The 23,308-nt window shown below is 44.6% G+C and overlaps 1 protein-coding gene across 1 annotated transcript in view; it reads right to left on the bottom strand.

The window, feature by feature from the left end:
- CFAP92 (cilia and flagella associated protein 92 (putative)) overlaps positions 1 to 23,308 on the bottom strand; it is a 71,433-nt gene that overhangs the window by 2,288 nt on the left and 45,837 nt on the right. The window contains exons 11-15 of the mRNA XM_034658861.1: positions 19,931 to 20,125; positions 17,753 to 18,050; positions 2,367 to 2,531; positions 1,722 to 1,934; positions 1,501 to 1,645 (exon numbers count right to left, since the gene is read on the bottom strand). Of these exons, the coding sequence (XP_034514752.1) occupies positions 1,501 to 1,645; positions 1,722 to 1,934; positions 2,367 to 2,531; positions 17,753 to 18,050; positions 19,931 to 20,125 (1,016 nt within the window). The remainder of the gene's footprint in view (positions 1 to 1,500; positions 1,646 to 1,721; positions 1,935 to 2,366; positions 2,532 to 17,752; positions 18,051 to 19,930; positions 20,126 to 23,308) is intronic.

Raw genomic sequence — 23,308 nt, forward strand, 5'->3', positions numbered from 1 at the left:
TCAGTCTGCTGTGCGGACACCTGGGCTGGCCTGAGCACTCTGCCAGGGAGTGGGTCACTAATTTTCAAAAGGTACAAGTTGACAAATCCTGTGACATTGGAGGTAACTTTTAGTGAAACCTGAAGGTCTTAAAGTGTTGTGTTGGTGAGGAAGCATTTTGCACAAAATGGAGAGTGCAAAGCTGGTACGGTGCCAGGGACCAGAGGCTGTGCCTGGAGCGCGTTTGCCAGGGAAGCTTGGGAAGCAGCTGTCCAGACCCCATGCCCCGCAGGCAGCCCTTTGGGAAAAGGGGCTTCATTGTAGGCCCTGTGGCATGGAGGCCCCTGGTTCACATCTCCCTTTCCCATTTCCGCGTTTTCTTTAAACATGGTGGGAGGAGAGGCCCCGGCCAGCATGTGGCACGCTGTCAGCAGACACGGGCGGCTGGACACGCACAGGGAGTGCGGGCTGGGAAGGCCTGCAGCGGAGCCCAGCGGCAGCCCTCGGGCCAGGAGGCAATCTGGCATTGCTGGGCCGGGCCACGCCAACAGGTCACAGGAGACCTTCACGCAGCCCCAGAGCCTGGAGCCTGTTCTGAAGAGAGGCAGCAAGGGCCAGACGGAGCAGGGGGAGACAAATTTCAGCAGCGTGTTGGCACTTCCTCCTGTCTCATGGAGCTGCTACCAGCCGCCCTTCAGTTGGGGGAGGAAGGAAATTATTTTGTTCATCTGCTCTAGCTTTTTGAGAAAGGTCTGTCCAGCAAACCTGTCACTAGATAAACTCTTTCTCCCTGAACAAAGTTTCTGGCAACTGGCAAATTTGGGTTCTCTGTCAACCTGTAAATGATCTGGAGGCCCATCTTCGTAAACAGAAGGATGAGAGGGACCCGTGCTTCTAGACTCCCTCTCTCCCCCACACACAGGGAGAGAGCAACGTCATGGAGCAGGAAGGAAGTCAGAAGGTCCCAGAGGTGCCCAGAGCCTCTGGCCCCCAGCTGCTGACCAGGCATCTAGACATGGGTAATGCGTGTTGGGGCTCAGAAAGCCCTTAGACTGATCTCCCAACTTAACGTGTTGTATACAAAACCAGGCCCAGAGAGGTGCCCGGGCGGCTCAGTCGGGTAAGCAGCCGGCTCTTGATTTTGGCTCAGGTCATGATCTCAGGGTCCTGGGTTCGAGCCCTGTGTCAGGCTCGTGCTCAGCAAGGAGTCGGCTTGAGGATTCTCTCTCTCCCTCTGCCCGCCCCCACTGGCGCACGTGCTCTCAAATCTGGTGTGGTGCCAGGGGGCAGGAGCAGTGAAGGGACTTGCCCAGCGTCACGCAGCAAGTTAGTGTTAAAGCTGGCGCTGGAAGCCAGGGCTCCTGAGTTCCAGCCGGGCCCATCGGTGCCAGACCCGTTCCGACTGAGCTCGCAGCCGAGAGAGTTAGGAGAGCTGAAACCGAAAGGCCAGGGGTGCACAGCAGCGGAGGTGCTGACTGCCCGCAGCCTCCGGAGGCTCTGCCGTGCCGACGTGGCCGTTACCTGTTGCAGGCTTTGGCGCTGGGGACGGGGGCAGCTCAAAGAAAAGCGGTGGCTTCTTATACAGGTCAAAGTCCTGGTGGCGCTGGTCCCAGCTCCACCTGTCTCGATCCAGCACGTTAGCGAATTGTGCATTTTCCCTCCACTCCTACATGGAGACCACCACAGTAAGGAGGGAGGTCCCTGCGGACCCCCCCCCCCCCCCCCCACTCCACCCTGTGGACCTCGTTCAGCTCTGCGACGGTGCCTATGGGCGGCAGCCTGAGGTGACCGTCGCTTTCAGGGCTTTTGTGAAGACCTGTCAGCTGGAATCCGTCGGCCGTGAGCCAGGCCTGGCGGGATTTCTTCAGGGCTTTCTTCTCCTCTTCCTCTGAGTCCTGAGGCTCCACCATGGCCGAAAGGTACTTCTGGGAGTACGTGAATCTCTTCCTCGGCTCCTGGAAACGAGGGGCAGACATGAGGATGTCGAGGGGTTCTCTTTGACGGAGCAGCCCTTCTCTAAAGCTAACGTGTTGGAAGCCTAAGCCTGAGCCAAGGCTTTTCCTTTGGGGTGACAGCAACGAAATGCTCTCTGGAGGTGAGGACCCTGCAGTCGTTCGCAGCCAGGTGCCTACGAGCCTGTGTCGAGTGTCTGTTGGCTCGCCCTTGCGTGTGGAGGATGCCCGCAGAGTGAGAACAGAGCACCTCTCCCCCCAGCACTGGTCCCTTGTCCTTCCTCGCGCTGGTTGGCCGTGTTGTGCACGGCGGAGACCCCCGGCTGACCTCCCGGCAGCGCGGTCAGGAGGAAGGAGCTCCCCGGATGAGCCAGTTACTGTTCCGTCTGGAGTATAAGCACTGCCTGCCGGCCTCCCTCCGGGCCTCTCACTCACCTTGGCCATCTCTCGGTACAGCTCCTTCTTAGCCAGCTCTGTGGAATTCAGGGTCTGGATACTATAGTTATAAACAGCATCTTTGGCAGGGGCTGAAATTCTGATCACCTTCACCACAGACTTTGAAGGCTTCTTGCTAAGCTGGTAGGCTCCAGTAATATTTTTCTGGAGAAAGAGACACAGGTCGTGACACGCAGGCCCCTCGACACCAGCTGCCAGCTTGCAGTGAGCAGGGTGATGTGTGGGACGTGGCCACAGTGCACCTGTCACGTCTCGGATTCTGGAGCTGCCGTTCTATCACAGAACCCTATGCAAGGGCTGTCTGCTCCAACCCCTCACTGTCCCTGGTGGGAGTCAGGACCAGAGAGGAGACTTGCCTAAGGCCAAAGTAACTGGAATACACAACACCCAGCTGCAGGTAGAATTTGGGGCTCCAATGGTCAGAAGTGGGAGAAGCTTTAAGCTTTCATGGCGGAACGGGATATGATGGTATCAGGCAGCAAGGGCTGCCATCCCTGCCCGTGGTCACCTTTTTGTGCTGACTACATGGGGAGCGTCACCGTCTCTCCAGAGCCCCCAAGATGCTCTGTCAGCTTCCTTGGTGAATGAAAGCTGCAGTGAGGGGAGAGGACAGAAGGTGGCAGGGAAAGGTGGCTGGGAGCCCGAAAAGGAAGAGCTGCTAAGTACGGTGCCACGTAGCTTGCCCGCCGCTTGCTTTTTAACCTTCAGCAAAATCACCATCTTTTGCTTTGGAAAAACTTTTTTTTTTTTTTTTTTAAGCTGAAGATGGTGACCTTGACTCCTTAACCACTTCTTTGGGCCAAGCCCCAGTGTCTTAACTCTGAATATTTGAGGAGTTTCTGTAAAAGAATGCAAAATAATCAAGGGAGAGATTCAGTACGTCCGTGATTGACACAGGAGCGAAAAGTGAAGGCAGCAAGACCCCTGCAGCTTGGAGCAGCAGGGACTGGAGGCAAAGGCAGGCCACGGGTCATTGGATGAGGGACAACACTCCTGCCTCCGAGCACCGTCAAGATGACTCTGCCAGAGGGGCCACCTCAGCTGGGGCCCTGTCATGGCACACACACAGCTTCAGTCCGAGCATTGGGTATTTTGTCCAGTTTTTCTGGTGGTTCCTAGGGGGAGGGTTGGTGTGAGTGAGTCAGTCTCCCTTCATAAAAGTGCAAGTCCCCTGCTCCTTCCAAACCTTAGATTATGACCTAGGGAGACAGGTTTCTCCTTTCATGATACTTCCTCCTTAGAGTTTAAAAAGGAAGTTCTGACCCACTCACCTGGCGAGGTGAGAACAGTGGTCGACAGCTGTTCTGGACACCTGGGGTTCCCTGCCCCTGGGCCCGAAGGCTGCAGGGAACTTGGGGCGCGCAGCCAAGATAACTAGGTGGCCGAGAAGCAGAACCAGCAGAAAAGACCACAGACACAAGCGGAACTGAAGCCAAGCCATGGGAAGAGAAGACATAAAAATTTAAAGCAAAGGTCATAATCATTCTTAAAAGCAGATTGAAGAAATGCGAATATTGGATGTAAAACATTTAGAATTGAAATAAGGGGCATGAGCAAGCAAGACGCCCTGCAGAGGTGGGGCGGCTGTAGGACGAATGAGTGAACTGGGAACCAGCTTGAGATAAAATCAGAAAGCCTGAGTTTAGAGACTGGGAACCAAAGTGGAAACATCCAAATACCAGGAGTCCCAAAAGACAGGGGAAAGCAGGAATGGGAAATTTTAAGAAAGAAGGAAACTCAGAATAGATAAGGAAAATTCCAAGCCTGGTGCGCTGTCAGTCACATGTAAGACCACAAAGGCAAAGACAAATTCTGAAAACTGCCAGAGAAAGAGCAGGCCACTGTGAAGGCAAAAGCACCGGGCTGGTCTCCAGTTCCACAGCAGCAGTTCTGTGCACAGGGTGCAGAACTTGTACCCCCAGGCAGAACGGCCATTCCGTCGACGGCAGTGTGTCAGGTGTGCAAGGCTTGGGAAGTTTACACAGAGACTTGCCTTTGAAAATACACTCAGAAAAAATCCAGAAGGGAGAAGGAAAACCCAGGAGTATTTGGACAAAGGTAGCAAGTGATGGTGTCCAGCATCCTAGTAGTTTTCTTGTCTAAAAAAGACCAAGGAAAGTATAATAACCTAGATCTGAAATTCTGGAGACTGAATATATCAAAGGGATGGTAGGGTGTGAATAGGGGAAGATAAAAAGGGGTACAAGTGTGCTATTTGTCTGACAAAGGAAATTTAAAAGTCTCAATTCAGTAGGAATATATAAAAACGAATGTGGTCTTTAGGACAAACGCCTTAGAAGCAAAGAATGTAAACTTTTAAATCAGAAAGAAACCTGGTATGTCGAAAGAATAGAACGAATTTAAAAGAAAACAAGGAGGTCCCTCAAAAGCCTAACCTAACAATATTCTCAGTAAACAGTTTGTTTGCCAATTAACTAATCTCAGATTTCCTTTTTAAAGCTAACAATATGCTGTCTACAAAAACTGCTTTAGGGGCGCCTGGCGGGCTCAGTCGGGAGAACAGGCGATCTTGATCTCAGGGTCATGAGTTCAAGCCTCGCATTGGGTGTAGAGATTACTTACAAAATAAATCTTTTAAAAACTGCTGTAGGCAAAAAGATACAGGGTTGGAATTAAGGGGAGGAAGAATATAAACTAGGCAAAAAGGAATCACAAAGCCAAGACAAAAACTGGAGTGGCATTCTTAATATCAGACCACATAATTCAAGATAAAAATCTATCAAGAGGCCCAAATAGACATTGTATATTGAGAGAAAGAGGAAGAAGGTAAAAGTGTCATGAACATCTGTGCGCCTAACGCTGTGGTCTCAAAATATATGAACTGCCAGGACTGCAGAGAGACTGCAGCTGTCTGACATCACTGGAGAGCAAGCAAAGAACTCAGGATTTGAGGGGCCAAGAACCTGCAGAGAAGAAGTACATTGAATCCTTTTTTCCTCCCCTATAGGTTTGCCCTCAAGGTATTTGCTGATTCTTAAATTGCACATGAATGAGGTGAATGAAGCAGATAAAAAGAACCCAAGCAGAAAAGGCAGCTAAGCGGTTCGATGTTAAGAATATAATTTAGGGGCGCCTGGGTGGCACAGCAGTTAAGCGTCTGCCTTTGGCTCAGGGCGTGATCCCAGCGTTATGGGATTGAGCCCCACATCAGGCTCCTCTGCTAGGAGCCTGCTTCTTCCTCTCCCACTCCCCCTGCTTGTGTTCCCTCTCTCGCTAGCTGTCTCTTTCTCTGTCAAATATATAAATAAAATCTTTAAAAAAAAAAAAAAAAAAAAAAAAAAAAAAGAATATAATTTAGAAAATGTCACCACGCCAGGGAAACAAACACTGGATTTCAGCGTGTGCCGAGGAGGAAGGCATGTGGTTACACCCTACACTTGCAGTTCAGAATTCAGAAAATCTGTGCTTCAGAAATATGGGCAAAGAAGGGATAAACCTGTTTAAGAGAACTTGTCCTTTATTTGCTAGAAGAAACTAAATCCTCTCTGGAGGGAGGGATTGTCAAGAGCCTCTGCAATTTTTCCTACGCAGAGTTCAGTGGAAACACCTGAGGCAAACTGCTAATTCAGTACAATCTCTATCCGAATGCCAATGGCATTTTCACAGAAACAGAACAATTCTAAAAATTTTATGGAACCACAAAAAGACCCTGAATAGCCAAAGCAATCTTGAGAAAGAACAAAACTGGGGGCATCATTTCATGATTCAGCTAAATTACAAAGCTATAATAGTCAAAACAGTGCAGTATTGCCATAAAAACAGACACCTAGGTCTATGGAAGAGAATAGAGAGCCCAGAAATAAACCCATATATATATACAATTTATAACAAAGGAGCCAATAATATACAAAGGAGAAAGGACAGTCTTTTCAGTAAATGGTGCTGGGAAAATAGGACAGTCACATACCAGAAAAATGAAATTGGACCATTGTCTTATGCCATACACAAAAATCAACTCAAAATGTATTAAAGACTTGAACCTGAGACCTGAAACCAAAGGTTCCTAGAAGAAATAACAGGTAGTTAGCTCCTTGACATCAGTTTAGCAGTGACTTTTTTTTTTTTTTGGATTTGACAACAAAAGCAAAAATAAAGAAGTGGTACTACATCGAACTAAAAAACTTCTGCACAGCAAAGGAAACCATTAAAAAATGAAAAGGCAACTTACGGAATGGGAGAAGGCATTTACGAGTGAAATAACTGATAAGGGGTTAATATCCAAAACAAAAAACTCCTGTAAATAACAAAAACCAAAAAACAAAACACACCTGATTAAAAAATGGGCAGAGGATCTGAATAGACATTTTTCCAGAGAAGATATACATATGGCAAACAGGTAAGTGAAAAAGTGCTCAACCTCACTAATCATCAGGGAAATGGAAATCAAAACCGCAGAGATTCCGCTTAGAAGGACTGTTACTAAAAAGACAAGTACAGGTGTTGACAAGGATGTGGAGAAAATGGAACACATGTGCACTCTTGGTAGGAATGTAAATTGGTGCAGCCACTATGGAAATAGTATGAAGCGTCCTCAAAAAATTAAAAATAGAAATACCATGTGATTCAGCAATTCCACTTCTGGGTATTTATCTGAAGGAAACAAAAACACTAACTCAAAAAGATACATGTACTCGCCATGCTCATTGCAGCATTATTTACAACAGCCAAGATACGGAAGACACCTAAGGGCCTATCAGTGGGTGAAGGGACAAAGATGGTGTGTGTGTGTACGTGTGTGTGTGTACGCCCATGTGTGTATACACAATGCAGGGTTACTCAGCCATAAAACAGAAGGAAATCTTGCCTTCTGTGACAATATGGATGGGCCTTGAGGGCATTATGCTAAATGAAATAAAACAGAAACACAAATACTGAGTGACCCCACTTGTGGAATCTAAGAAATACAAACTCATAGATGTACAACAGATTGGTGGTTGCTAGAGGTGGGGGGTGGCTGAAATGGATAAATGTGGTCAAAAGGTACAAACCCCCAGTTATATAATAAGTAAGTCACAGGGATGTCATATATCGCATGGTTAATAGTGCTGTATTCTATATAAGAAAGTAGATGTCAAGATAGTTAATTAGGAAGAAGCATGGTACTTTCTGGGTTGATAGAATCATCTACACTCTGATCGTGTAAGAGTTTCATAGGTGTGTACATGGTAAAAATGAATGAGCTTGTATACCTAAGATTTATGCATTTTACTGTATTTAATGTATACATCTAGAAAGTACTACCAGAGACAAAAAGACCTATCTCATTTATAAAAGAAATCAACAGGACAAAAGCAGTCCAAAATTTGTATATATTTAAAACATAAGCTTGAAAGATAATAAAGCAAAAACAGGAGAGGATAAAGAAATCTGTAATCACATTTGGAGATTTTAACAGACTTCCCCTAGTAACTGAGAGAAGAGACAGAATTTAAAGATAAGGATATAGATTTGGGGTGGGGGGACAAAAACCAAAGTTGATGTATTTGGAACTCAACAACTACTGGATAAATTTTTTTTTCATGTACTCTGGAACATTTTCCAGAACTAACCTATTTTGGACTGTAAATCAAATATCAACAAAGGATGGACATTATACAGAATAAATTCTCTGATAATGCAGTCAAGGTAGAACTGAATAACAGAGGTAACAAAAATCCTAAAATATTTGGAAATTACACAGTATACTATTAACTAACCCATGGATCAAAGAACAAATAAAAATGGAAAATAGAAAATATTTTTAAATGAGTCATCATGAAAATATGACGTATAAAAACTTGGCGGGGGCACTTCATAAGTTTTTAGCCAAAATGAATACATGATAATAAAATGATTCATGTCTGAAAATTATGTAAATATCCATCTGAAGCAATTAGAAAAAGCAGAGCAAATTCAAGCTCACAAAAGTAGGAATAAGAGTAGAAATCAATGAAGTAGAAAATAAGCGTACGATATGGAAATAAAATAAGAAAAGGATTCTGATTCTTTGAAGCAAATAATGCATTTGTAAGTGCAATTTCAATAAAGATCTCAAATATCCATAAACAAACTCATGTATAAACAGCAACTTGATCTGACAAGTCGGCAGCATATATCACTGGGGAAGGGAGGCTTTTAAGCAAAGTGCTGGTACTGCTGATCATGTGAAGAAATGAAATTAACTACCTTCATAAGAAAAATAAATTCCAGGGCTGCCTAGGTGCCTAGGTGCCTAGGTGGCTCAGTCTGCTTTTGGCTCAAGTCATGATCTCAGGGTCCTGGGATCGAGCCCCACATCGGGCTCCCTGCTCACTGGAGAGCCTGCTTCTCCCTCCGTCTGTCCTACCCCTCCCCGCCCCCCGTCTCATCCTCTCTCTCTTGCTTGCTCTCACTCTGTCTCAAAATAAATAAATCTTTAAAGAAAAAAAACACAACAGTTGTATGACTTTGGAGTAGGAAAAGATTTTAAATATGGCAAAAAATTAAAGTCATAAAAGAAATGGAAATTTTACAAATAACTTTTGTCCATTAAAAGACACCAGTAAGAGAGTGAAAAGAAGTGAAGCACTAAAAGAGATTGGCAATGTTTATAAAATGCCATTGTTAGCGCTGAGAACATTAAAATAAAACCACCTAAAGCTCAAAGGAACACATTTATAAAAGAAGAAATTACCAAATTTATGAAAATACATTCAACTGCACTAGTAAACAATGAAATTCAAATTAAAACCTTCATAGTTACTACTATGCATTAGAGACTAACAATAATTTAAGTCTGACTATAAGAGATGTATGAAAGTAGGAAAACAAAGTCATGTATAGTCGGCAGGTATATGATTGGAATAAACATATTGGAAAATAAGTGTTACCCAGGCAAGGGGAAGTACAACTTAGCAATTCTAATACTTAAATATACACCTCAAAAAAATCTTGCTTATCTACGTTAAAAATACGTTTGCAATTACATTGTTTAAATAGCAAAGCGTAAGAAAACAAATGCCCATTAATAAACTGTGGTATATTCCTACACTTAAAAGACATAAACATGGTTGAATCTAATAGCAAAAATTAAAATTGCATAAGATTATATACAGTATCATTCCATTTTATAGCATTCAAAGATATGCAAATCTAAAAAATGTTCATGAATATATATGCATGCAATGTCAACTATACTGCAATAAAAAAATAAAATTAGGAGCACACAAAAAACACGTAAACATAGGCAGTAGGCCTTAAGAGAAAAGCAAGTGAAAGATGAAATTTAGGATAATGGTAACTTCTGGGTAAGAGCAAGGAAATGGGAAACCGTACACAGAAAACTATAAAAGTATTGATAACGTTTGATTTCTTGAGCTGGATAATAAAGCTGGGTTTATTGGCTTTATTGTTTTTAACTGTACATACAGAAAAGCTCGTATATGTGTGTTTAATAAAAGTTAACTTATTCATGAAAATAGAACAGGAGCTCATGAGAACTTGTGTAAAGTAAAAACATGACTGAGGCAATTTAAAATTACAAATTAACAAAGATGTCACGGGAAGATCAAATTAGAGAAGTGGAAGGTAGAGCAGAACTCAATGTAAGATACCAACAAGAGGGAAAATAAAAATCTATAAAATCTATAAATATATGAAATATATAAAAATATATAAAAAAAATAGAGCAGAGCTCTTTAAGTTTTGGTGAAAAACAAGCTCCCCCCCCCCCGACACCTCGAGTGAACACTAAGGATNGAAAAACAAGCCCCCCCCCCCCCCGACACCTCGAGTGAACACTAAGGATTAAGAGCAAGTTTTAAAAGACTCCAGAGGAAGTGACAGCTTAGTTAAAAAGGAAACAGGATCATCAGATGGACACCAGTCTTACCCATAATTCTTATTTTTTTTAAAGGTTTTATTTATTTATTCGACAGAGATAGAGACAGCCAGCGAGAGAGGGAACACAGCAGGGGGAGTGGGAGAGGAAGAAGCAGGCTCCCAGCGGAGGAGCCTGATGCGGGGCTCGATCCCAGAACGCCAGGATCACGCCCTGAGCCGAAGGCAGACGCTTAACAACTGTGCCACCCAGGCGCCCCCATAATTCTTGACTTTAGAAAGTGATGGATTTGGTGGGGGCTGTGGGGAGAGTTGTGTGCAGGGATTTGAAAGTATAATTTCAAAAACAGGTCAGCTGCTATTCAAGAGCAAAGACAGAAGGATAACCACGGACCTTTAAGCACCCTGAAAGTTTATTATCCACAAAAACTTCCTGAAAGGAAAAAAAAAAATTGTAAAGCAGGGCGCCTGGGTGGCTCAGTCGGTTGTCTCCCTTCAGCTCAGGTCATGATCCCGGTGTCCTGGGATCGGGTGCTGCTCCCCGATCAGTGGTGAGCCTGCTTCTTCTTCTCCCTCTGCTGCTCCCCCTACTTGTGCTCTCTCCCTCTCTCTCACTTTCTCAAATAAATAAAAATAAAATCTAAAAAAAAATAGTAGAGCAAAGGATAAAGCAGACACAACCCCCCAACCCACCCCCAAACACATGCATCAGAGCAAACAGAAATAAGTAAAATTGTCATTAGGAAGGAGGAAGATAGGACTTCTAGTATGGTGGAGTAAGGAGCTCAACCCTCTCCTCAAAAAACAAAGCTAGACAAAATTGTGAAAAGCAACCTTTGGAAATTGTCCAAAGGCATGCAAAAAACTTACAAGTGTTTGCTCATAACAATGTGCTGAACTTCAGGAAAGGACAGTAGGAGTCGGTGTCATTCTTGCCACCCCGGGCACTTACGGCAGTAGGTCTGCTAGAGTGTGCAAGTCATGAAAATCAGCGGCTGCACTGATCACTTGAATGCAGACTAACTTGATTTGAACTGCGGCTTGAAAAACCCTAAGTGCATGGCTGATGATAAGCAACAATAGCAATCTCAGCAGCAAACAAACAGAGCAGGCCAGCTGCTCAGCTGCCCTGAGGCTGCAATCCTATATGTGGCAAGGAACAGGTGAGCTAATTAATCAAAATTTAACAGGGAGATACCAGAAATGAGAGAGCCACAAAGGACCTTGACATGCTCTTCATACAGCCCTTGCTGACTGCCTGCCTGCACATGCAGAGGAGACATGAGAGGGCCCAGTGAAAAGGCAAAGCCAGAGCAAACTCTGGATGCATGCCCCTACCCACGCACAGATCCACTGATAAGGACTGGAAACCTGGCTGGCTAGAGGTACACAACGTCTAACCATTCACCAGCTGATCACTGATTGATGCAGACACGGGGTGACCCCAAGGAAGCCAGGCTTAAAATAAAAATAATTTAAAAACCAGCAAATAGGGGAGCCTGGGTAGCTCAGTCAGTTAAGCAACAGACTCTTGATTTTGGTTCAGGTCATGATCTCAGGGTCATGAGATCGAGCTCCACAGTGTGGAGCCTGCTTAAGATTCTCTCTCTCCTCTTCCCTTTGCCCCTCGCCCCCACACTCACATGCACACACACTTTCTCTAAAAACAAAACAAAACAGGGATGCCCGGGTGGCTCAGTCAGTTAAGCCTCTGCCTTTGGCTCAGGTCCTGATCCCAGGGTCCTGGGATCAAGTCCCCCATCGGGCTCCTTGAATAGAGGGGAGCCTGTTTCTCCCTCTGTCTGTGCTCCCCCTTGCTTATGCTCACTCTCTCTCTCTGACAAATAAAATCTTTAAAAAAAATAAAAACAAAACCAGTGAAGATATCAGAGCTTGCTACAGACCACTGAGGAGACAGATTCCACAGATTTTGTGCAGGCAAATTATTAAATGACAGCCACCACCGCCACCGCCACCCTTAGGGAGAAAAAGCAGAATCCGGAGTTGCTGCAATACATTTTAGATGTCCAGTTCTCAACCAAAAATTAGGAGACATGCAAAGAAAATTTATTTCAGGAAAATAAAGCAGTCATTAGAAACTCTCCAGTGGATTCAGCTGGTTGACTTAACAAAGACCTCAGTGCAGCCGTTATAAAAACAAACAAACTAAAGAAAATTATTTCAGAAATGTAAGGAAAATATATGACAATGAGTCAAGACATAGACAATCTGAATAAAGAGATAATCTCAAAAAAAGCTAAATGAAGTCTCTGAAGTTGTAAAGTACAGTAACTGAAAGAAAAATTCACTAGAGGGACAAAACAGATTTAAGCTGACAAAGAATCTGAACGTAAAGATAGAGATTATCTGGTCTGAGGAACGGAAACAAAGGAATTTTTTTTTTTATATTAAGAGTGCCTCAAGACCTGTAGGACATTGTTAAGTGAACCAACATACACATAATGGAAGTCTGAGAAGGGGGATGGGGAGAGAAGAAGGAGCAGAAAAAAATATTGAGGAAATTAAGGCCTGAAACTTTATACTACTGATCTAGAGAAGCTCAATGAACCCCAAGTAGGGTAAATATAGAGAGATCCACACCTGTACATGTTAGAGTCAAACGGCTGAAAGAAAAAGACAATGAGAAAATCTTGGAAACACCAAGAAAAAAAATGACTCTCCATGTATAAGGAAACAATATGATTAATGGGTTAATATCATCAGAAACAATAGAGACACAATGCAATAATATTTTCAAGGTGCTGAAAGAAAAAAATATTCTCAGTAAATACCAAGTATTCTATGTCCAGTAAAACCCATCTTTCAAAAGTGATAGTGAAATAAAAATATTCTCTGATAAAGGTAGAATTTGTTGGTAGTGACCTGCTTTATCATATATACTGAAGGAGGTCTTTTAAAGCTGAGAATAAATGACACCAGATGGTAACTAAAATCTACATTTAAAAAAATAACTGGAAAAGATAAATACGTGGTAAATATAAAATATTACATAAATATATTTTTTCCTTCTCTCAACTTCTAATTTAAAAGACATGATTGCATAAAACAATAACACTACATTTGGGGACTGTTTTATATATATATGTGTGTGTGTGTGTATGTATATATATGCTTATATATGCACACATATATATACACACACACACATATATATAGTAACATAACATATATATGTGTTTCATATATATATATGTAATAACAATAACTGCATAAAGGAGGGGGAGGAAATGGAACTATATTATAGAAATTTCTACATTTTACCCTACTAAAGGTAGTAATAATCTAAAGTAGATTGTGATTAAGATGCATATTATAGAAGACTCCTAGAGAAACTACTAAGAAATAACTTTTTTAAGGAAAAAATTCAATAAAGGAATTAAAATTGTGCACTAAAAATATCTGTTCAACACAAAAGGAGGCAGTAAAGGAACAAAGGATCAAAATCAATATTAAATATATTTTAAAAAACAGAAGACATAAATCCAACCTTATCAATAATTATATTATGCATAAATGGACAATCAAACAGCAAAGATTGTCCGACTGGATTTTTTAAAAAAGGATCCAGCCATCTTCTATTTAAAGTAGACACGTATTAGGGGCGCCTGGGTCTCGCAGTCGGTGAGCGTCTGCCTTCGGCTCAGGGCGTGATCCCAGCATTCTGGGATCGAGCCCCACATCAGGCTCCCCCGCTAGGAGCCTGCTTCTTCCTCTCCCACTTCCCCTGCTTGTGTTCCCTCTCTGCTGGCTGTCCCTGTCAAATAAATAAATAAAATCTTTAAAAAAAATAAAAATAAAATAAAGTAGACACGTATTAGATACAAAGCTACAAACAGTTTGAAGGTTAAAGAAGGGGTGAAAAAAATATGTAGTATGCAAACCAGAAGAGAGCTGGTGTGCGTACACTAACATAAAACAAAATGGTTCTTAAGAAATGTTACTAGAAGCAAAGAGGGACATTTCATAATGATTAAAGTGTCAGTTCATCAGGAAGATATAATTATAAACACAAACGTATCTAACAACAGAGCCCCAAAATATAATAAGCAAAAATCGACAGAATTGAAAAGAGAAATAGATGATTCAACCAAGAGACTTTAATACCTCAATCCCAACAACTGATAGAACAACTAGAAAGACAATCAATGACACAAAAGACCTGCACAACATAATATCCCATTATATAACATTCCTCCCAGTGTCAGAAGAATATATATTCCTTTCAAGCCTAAGGATGGATCTAGGCCATAAAACAAACTAATAAATTTCATAGGACAGAAATCATACAAGGTATGTTCTCCAATCACAAAAAATTAAATTCTAAATTTCTAAAAGCCACAATGGACACTATTAAATATTTTGTGGTGAGTGAAAATGAAAATACAACAAACCAAGTTTACGGGATGCATCTAAAGTAGTGTTTAGGGGGAAATTTGTAGCTGTGTAAATACATGTATTTAAAAAAGATCCAAATCAGGGGCGCCTGGGTGGCTCAGTTGGTTAAGTGGCTGCCTTTGGCTTAGGTCATGGGATCAAGCCTTGTATCAGGCTCTCTGCTCAGTGGGGAGTCTGCTTCTCCCTCTCCCTCTCTCCCCTGTTCATGCTCTCTTTCACGAGCACTCTCTCTCTCTCAAATAAATAAAATCTTAAAAAAAAAATATCCAAATCAAAAACTTAACTTTACTCCTTAGGAAACTCGAGTCACAAATTGAACCCAAATAAGGAAAGAAGAAATTATAATGCAGTTTAAAGTGGAAAAACATGAATTAGAAAAATAGATAAAACGAACTCCAAAGACAGTTCTTCAAAAAGACCACCAACATCGGCAAAGCTTTAGCTAGACTGACCAAGAAAGAAGGGGAAAAGATACAAATTAGTAAAATCAGGAGTGAAAGAGGAGACATTCTACTGACGTTACAGAAATTAAAAGGATTATAAGAGAATTCTATAAACAACCATATGTCCGCAAACTAGGTAACTTAGACAAAATGGACAAATTTCTAGAAAGACACAAATTATCTATCTTAAGAGATATCTGAATAGACTTACAACAAGTAAAGAGATCAAATTAGTCATTTAAAATTTACCCACCAAGAAAAGCTCAGGCTTAGATGGCTTCACTGGATAGATCAACCAAAAACTGAGAGGGCGAATGCCAACATTTCACATATTCCCAGAAAACAGAAGGGGAGGAAACACCAACTCATTTTACAAGGCCAATATTACACGGGTACCAAGGTCAGACAAAACTATCACTAGAAAAATACAAAATATTAGCAAACTAAATTCAGAAACACACAGATGAAAGACATGTGCCATGACCCAGGGGAATGAATCGCAGGAATGCAAGATTGTGTTAACATCAAACATCAAGTAATGTAATATACCGTAATAGAGAACCACAATATATGCAGAGAAAAAAGCATTTGACAAAATCCAACGTTTATTCATGATAAAAACTCAACAAACTAAGACCACGAGGGAGCTTCATCAACTTGACAAAGCGCACCCCAAAGCTGCAGGTAAGATCCAACCTAATGCTCAAGGATGGCTTCCCCTCAAGATCAGACAGAAAACGAGCACGTCTGCTCTTACCGCTGCTACATGACACTGTACTTCATACTAGAGGCTCTAACAGTAAAAGGGGAGAGGTATGGAAAGAATGCCCCCACCCCCTATTCATACGTTGAATCCCTAACCCCCGATGCGGCTGCACTTGGATAAGGAAGTAATTGAGGTTACATGAGCCATGGCTGGGGCGGGGGGAGACTCTGATCCAATAGGATTAACGTCCTTATAAGAAGAGGAACCAGGGAGCCCACTTTCTCCCCACACCTGCACTCAAAGAGCACACAGGGAGATGCAGTCACCTACAAGCCAAGAGAAGAAGCCTCAGAATGAGACCTACTCTACCAGCATGTTGATCTTGACTTCCCAACCTCCAGAACTGTGAGAAAAATAATTTCTGATGTTGAAGCCATCCAACCTGTGGTGGTGGTTTGTATGGCAATCTGCAGAGACTAATGCAGAAAAGAAGGAACGGTATCCAGATTGGGAAGGAAGAAGTAAAATGACCTTTACCCACGGATGACGTGATCCCACTTCAAGAGATTTCAGGATATGAAATCAATATACAAGGTAAGAAATAGCACAAAGGACTATAGAGGAAGGGAGGGGAAACCGAATGGGAAGAAATCAGAGGAGAAAAACCATGACAGACTCTTGACTCTGGGAAACAAACTGAGAGTTGAGGAAGGGGAGGTGGGTAGGGGATGGGGTAACTAGGTGATGGGCACTAAGGAGGGCACGTGATGTGATGAGCGCTGGGTGTTACATGCAACTGATGAATCATTGAACAGCACATCAAAAACTAACGATGCACTACTGTATGTTGGCTAACTGAATTTACATTTCTAAAAATTGGATTTCTATATTCTTACAATTCAAAAATTTAAATGATTCCGTTCATAACAGCCTTAATTTCATGAGGTGTAAGACTTACACATGACCACTACAAAACTTACAGAAGAATATTAAAGAAGACCTAAATAAAAGAACAGACATTCCATGTTCATGGATTAACAGCTTCAAAACTGACATTATGGCAATTCTCCCCAAAAATGATCTGTAGGTTCAACACAAGCCTTATGAAAATCCCCACGAGTTTGGGTTTTTTGTTTTTGTTTTTTGTAGAAATTGGCAAGTGGATCCTAAAATTATACAGAAATGTGAAGGACCCAAAATACTCGAACAATTTTGAAAAAGAAGTTAAAGGACTTCCACAACCCAATTTCAAAACTGCCTGTAAAACTCGAGTAATCAAGATGATGAGGGGCTGGTCTAAGGACAGGCATCTAAGTCAATGGAATTAACAGAGCCTAGAAATAAACTCCTGCATTTGTGGTTATTTGATTCTTGACAAAGTGGCCAAGGCAATTTGGTGCGCGAGGGGGGAGAAAGAGTTCATCTTTTCGAAAAGTGGTGCCAGAGGGGCGCCTAGGTGGCACAGTCAGTTAAGAGGCCAGCTCGATTTCAGCTCAGGTTGTGATCTCAGGGTCGTGGGATTGAGACCCGAGTCAGGCTCTGTGATCAGCTAGGATTCTGCTTGAGATTCTCTCTCCCTTGGCCCCTCCCACGCATTCTCCCGCTCTCTAATAAATCTTTTTTTTTTTAAAGTGATGCTATCCACATGCAAAAAGATGAATTTAGATCCCTACTGCGCGTGCGCACACACACACACATACACACACCCCAGTTCTTCCTTCAAGACGATCTCTGGGGCAAGGTAAAGGTGATAACACCTAAAAGCATTCTTCTCACTTTCAGGGAGGCTGGGGACCTGCAGGCTGGGCGCACTTCTGCTCGGTTCAGCCCCGCAGCCCCCACTCCCTGCCCACCCTGCCCGGGATCCCAGGAGACCAGATACAGGAACCGGTCATCTAGCCGGTCTCTCCCTGCTGGCGATGGACAGGCCCAGGTGGCACCGAGGCCTGGGACCCCTGACCCGGGGAAGAGAGAGGGCCCACCTGGACCAGGCTGGGCTCCCGGCCTCTGTCCTTTAGCACCATGGTGTTCCGCCACTGCAGGTATTTGTCCCTGTGGGCTTGGATCTCGTAAGCGAGGGTGGATTTCCGACTTAGGAAGCGCTCAAGACAGGGGGCGGGCTGAGATGGCAAGACCATCAGTCTTCCGTCTGTGAGGTCATCTCGCGAAATGGGCAGCCCCAGCTCCTGGCTCAAGTCTTTGACCATGGCGGAGGATGGCAGCAGGTCCCTGGTGATCACCTCCCTGAGCCTGGTGCTGTGATGGCAGATGCGGTAGACCCTGCAAGGCAGAGGGCCACCCGCGGGGCCTCACCTCCCTTTCAAAGCCCGTCAAACCAGTCCCATTTTCCAAGAGAGCAGGAAGCGCAGGAGTTGTTGAGCTCGTCCCAGAGCACAGGACTCAGAGATGCGAAAGCTTGGATTCCACCCGGACGAGCCCACAAAAAGAATGCCTCCCTTTCGCTCTCCTCCCAGCCCCCAGAAGTTAAAGGCTTCCCACAATCCACTCTGATTATTTTTCTGCTACTGGGGCCTTATTCCCAGCCTGTCACCAACCCACACCCCACTGGGGAGCCACCCCAACCAGCCAGCCATCAGGGGTGTGGATCTCAGAGCTCCCGCAGGAAGAGGGTCCCGCACCCTCGGCCTGAGAGTCCTCCCCGCCGCCCTCTCCCGGGGCGCCCTGCGCACTTGGGTCACGCCGATTCGTGGGGGCGGCGGTTACTTGCGCTGTCTCTGACCCTCTGTGCTCCAGCGGGAGGCGGTGCCTGAGGACCACCTCAGGTCCCTGGCCCACCCCTTGACCTTTCAGATGCGAATAAAGCCATGATGAATCCAGCCACCTGGGATGCCCGTGAGCGCTTCATAAACAGTTTTCTTCCCTCTCCCTACGGCAGGGCAGGGCCCAGCGTCCCCTCCCTGACCGCCAGGGCTCCGGCACCCAGATGTTCCAGCACCTGCCCCACGGGAGCCTTCTGAGGCCCGCCGGGCCGTCCCCCGTCCTGACTTGCAGCTTCAGCCTGCTGCTCTGGGGTACCCGACCCACACCTGCCCCTCAGGCGAGCTGCGGGTGGAGAGGTGGGGCTTAATAGGACTAAGCCTCCTCTCTGGTGTCCCTGGGCTCTCTTCCTGCCTCTCTCTCCTGGCTCCACCCTCTTAACATTTGTTAAGCTGGGAGCCAACTCTTGGCCAGGGCTGTTGCCAGCTTTAAAGTGTAAAGAGATGGTTGGCACCCCGGGCCCCAGACTACAGTGAGGGGACTGTCTCCCCGATGAAGGTCTGCCCTTCCTGACTTCCTGAAAGAACCAGCCACCGTCCTTCGCTAACCTCACAAAGGCCCGGCACAGGCTGGCCGTGGTCCCAGGGACCTCACAGCACTACCCTTTGTCAGTCTCCACTTCCAAACCGGGGGTGCCTCGCTCGGGCCTCCTGCTCCCTCCATGAATGGAGAAGGCCCCCCCCTGGAGCACGAGCCACGCTCAACCCAGCGGCAGGAGTACACGGCTTCGCAAGGTCACCAGAAGAAGGCCTGGGGTCCGGGGGGCGGGGGGTGGGGTGGGGCAGGAGCCCTGGAGTAGAAGAACAGCACAGGGAAAGGCACGCACACAGTGGAAGATGGAGATCTTTGGAGGATGCCTTTCTGCACCAGAGGGGAGGGAAGAAGCGAACAAAAGCAAACATTCAGTTGGTAGAGAAAATTCCCGCAGGCCTGGGGGATCTGGCTCTGGTCCTCCTCACTCACTGCTCAGGCTGTTCTAGGCTATTTCCCAAGAACAGAGAGGATGGCTTCATGGGACCTATGTTCCAGTAAACTGCCCTTCTTTCCCCAGTGTTTCCGAAACCCCGTTGGGAGAGCATGTGGAATAGTCACTGGGAATGACCAGCCTCAGGGTCCCTCAGAACTGTATTCCACTCCTGGCTCGGCTCCTTTGGGCATAAAGAATAATTAAATTGAGGCGCCTGGGTGGCTCAGTCCATTAAGCACCTGCCTTCGACCCAGGCCATGATCCCAGGGTCCTGGGATTGAGTATCGCACCGCTCCCTGCTCAGCAGGGAGTCTGCTTCTCCCTCTGCCTCTGCCCCTGGAGGGGCCCCTGCACCGCCCCCTCCCCCCGGCCACCCCAGGGAGGTGGTCTTCATCCCGGGGGCAGCCTGGCGCACCTGGTCAGGGCCTGGAAGGCCCTGTGCAGAGCGCTGTTGCGGACGTAGAGCGCCCAGTGCTTCATGAGCTGTGACAGCGGCTGGAAGAGGTGCACTTGGTACAGGACGGTCTCCAGGTCCGCGTAGAGGCGGTGGCGGAAGCGCAGCACGGAGTTGTGGAGCACCTTATATGTGCCCTGTTCCGCCTTGGTGATTCTGCAAGGAGGCCACAGGGCAGGGCTTCAGCTCTGCTCTGCGGGCTCCTGGAACGCTCTGTGGTTTTGCCCTTTGGCAGAACTTTTTCTTTCTCTTTTTGCTTGTTTAAAAACACATGAACAAAAGGAATGCATTACTAATAAATCATCTGGAAAAAAGAAAAACATCAGATAGATGATCTTTCCAAATCTCAGCAGTGAAAATGCAAAAACCTGCCTCATTTTCCTCTTGTCCTGCCCCTGCTCCCATTCCCAGTCCCTGCTCGCGGGCACGGCCAGCCTGGCAGAGTTTCCAAACACACCCCGATACCCACTCCCCTGTGTTGGTACGAGCTGCTCCCGCATCTCCTCGAACATGAGGGAAGGCAGTACGGACCCTGTCTATCCCCTTGGCGCATCTGCGTTCGGTCACAGGGTTTCCCCTTTGGTGAAGTGCCTGTTCAGGCCTTTTGCCCACTCTTCCCTTGGCATGTTTTCATTTTCTTATTGATTCATGGGTATTTTTACATATTCAGGGTACTAGCTCTACGCATTGCAAATAATTTTTTTCTCAGTCTGTCTTTTCACAATTTTTATGATATCTTTGGACAAACAGAAGTTATTTACTGTAGTGTAGTCAGATCCAGCACCTTTTTCCTTTATTCTGTGTACTTCTGTCTTGTTCAAGAAATCTTTCTTTATCCTAATCATCTAAAAGCTTTATCATTTTGCTTTTCAAAAACCGATTTTTCTTTTCTGGTGGAGTAAGACCAGGCACGTGGTCTAGTTGACTGCACTGCGTCCATCAGTAAGGCATTCTACTTGTGTCCGATGTCACTGCTGGAGGAAATTAGGGACTGGGTGCATGGAATCACTCTATATGACTTTTGCAGCTGACTGTGAGTCTATAATTATTCCAAATGGGTTTGAATCTACCTGGAATTGATTTTTGTGAGTTGTGTGAACCAGAGAATTAGGAAAGTCTCAGTGAATTAGGAACAAAGTAGAACTTCCTCAAAGTGATAAAGGATAGCCCCAAAAAGCCTACACTTAACATCATACTTGTAGTGGGGAAAGACTAATGTCTTCCGCCAGCTAGAACAAACAATCCTAAAATTTTATAGAACCAGAAAAGACCCTGAATAGCCAAACCAATCTTGAAAAGGAAAAACAAAACTGGAGGTATCACAAGTCCAGATTTCAAGTTATAATACAAAGCTGTAGCCATCAACACGGTATGGCAGTGGCACAAACACAGAACACAATAAAAGGCCCAGAAACAAACCTAGGATTATATGTCAATTAATGCATGACAAAGAAGGCAGGAATATTCAATGGGAAAACAGTCTCTTCAACAAATGGTGCTGGGAAAACTGGACCATTATATGCAAAGAATGAAACTGGACCACTTTCTTACACCAAACACAAACTCAAATGGATTCAAGATGTAAATAAAACCATAAAACTCCTAGAAGGAAATGCAGGCAATAAGCTGTTTGACATGGGTCTAAATGATATTTTTCTGGTTATGTCTCCTCAGGCGAGGGCAACAGAAGTAAAAATAAACAGAAGGAACTACATCAAACTAAAAAGCTTTTGCGCAGTGAAGGAAACCAACAAGAAAAGGCAACCTACTGAATAGGAGAAGCTACTTGCAAACAATATACCCAAAAGGGGATCGGTATCCAAAATGTCTAAAGAACTCCTATGACTCAATAACAACAACAACAACAACAACAACAACAACAACAACAAAACCCAATTTAAAAATGGGCAGGGGCGCCTGGGTGGCACAACGGTTAAGCATCTGCCTTCGGCTCAGGGTGTGATCCCGGCATCATGGGATCGAGCCCCACATCAGGCTCCTCCGCTATGAGCCTGCTTCTTCCTCTCCCGCTCCCCCTGCTTGTGTTCCCTCTCTCGCTGGCTGTCTCTATCTCTGTCGAATAAATAAATAAAGTCTTTTTAAAAAAAAATTAAAATGGGCAGAGGAGCCAAATAGAAGACAACACAGATGGCAGACACAATGGAAAGATCTCAACATCCCTGATCAGCAGGGAAATGCGAATCACAGCCACAATGGGACACCGCCTCACACCTTTCAGATGACTACTATCAAAAACACAAGAAATAACAAGTGTTGGTGATGGAGGATGTGGAGAAAAGGGAACCGTCGTGCACCATGGGTGGGAATGTAAGCTGGTGCAGCCACCGTGGAAAACAGCACGGAGATTCCTCAACGTCTAAAAACAGAACTACTCTATCATTCAACAATTCCACTACTGGGTATTCAGCCAAAAGAAAATGAAAACACGAATTCAAAAAGATACATGCACCACTATGTTCATTGCAGCATTATCTGCAATAGCCAGGATAGAGAAGCAGCCTGTGTCCATCAGTAGGTGAGCGGATAAAGATGGGGGGGTAATGGAGTATTACTCAGCCATAGAAAAGAATGAGATCTTGCCATTTGCAACAACATGAATGAACCTAAAGTGTATTATGTTCAGTGAAGTAAGTCAGAGAAAGACAAATACTGTATGATTTCACTTACATGTGAAATCTAAAAACCAGAACAAACAAACAAAACATTCCATAGGTACGGAGATCCAACTGGTAGCTGCTGGGGCTGGGAGTGGGGGAGGAGTGGGTGAAACAGGTGATGGGGATTAAGAGGTACAAACTCCCAGTTTTAAGATAAATAAGTCACAGGGATGAAATGTGCAGCATAGGGAATAGAGTCTATAATATTATAATAACTTTGTATAGTGACAGACGGTGACTGGACCTACCATGGTGATCACTGTGCATTGTATAAAAATATCAATCACTGTCTTGCACACCTGAAACTAATACAATATTGTAAGCCAATTATAATTCAGTTAAAAAGAAAACATGTCCACACAAAAACCTGTACATTATTGTTCACGGCAGCTGCATTTGTAATAATCAAAAACTGGAAATAACCAAATGTCCCCCAACAGATAGATGGTGAAACCGTGGCACGTCTACTCCGTGAACCACTACCCAGCACCAAAGGGGAGCAAACTACTGGTACATGCAAAAATGTGGCTGGATCTCTAGCACTTCATGCCGAGTGGAAACTCCTAACGTCATACAGTATGATTCCATGAATATGTAAGATTACATACAGATGAAAAAATGAAGGAGATGGAAAACAGGACCGTTAAAGAGGGTGGGCAGG

This window comes from Ailuropoda melanoleuca, chromosome 4, assembly GCF_002007445.2.
Source record: "Ailuropoda melanoleuca isolate Jingjing chromosome 4, ASM200744v2, whole genome shotgun sequence".
Lineage (NCBI taxonomy): Eukaryota > Metazoa > Chordata > Mammalia > Carnivora > Ursidae > Ailuropoda > Ailuropoda melanoleuca.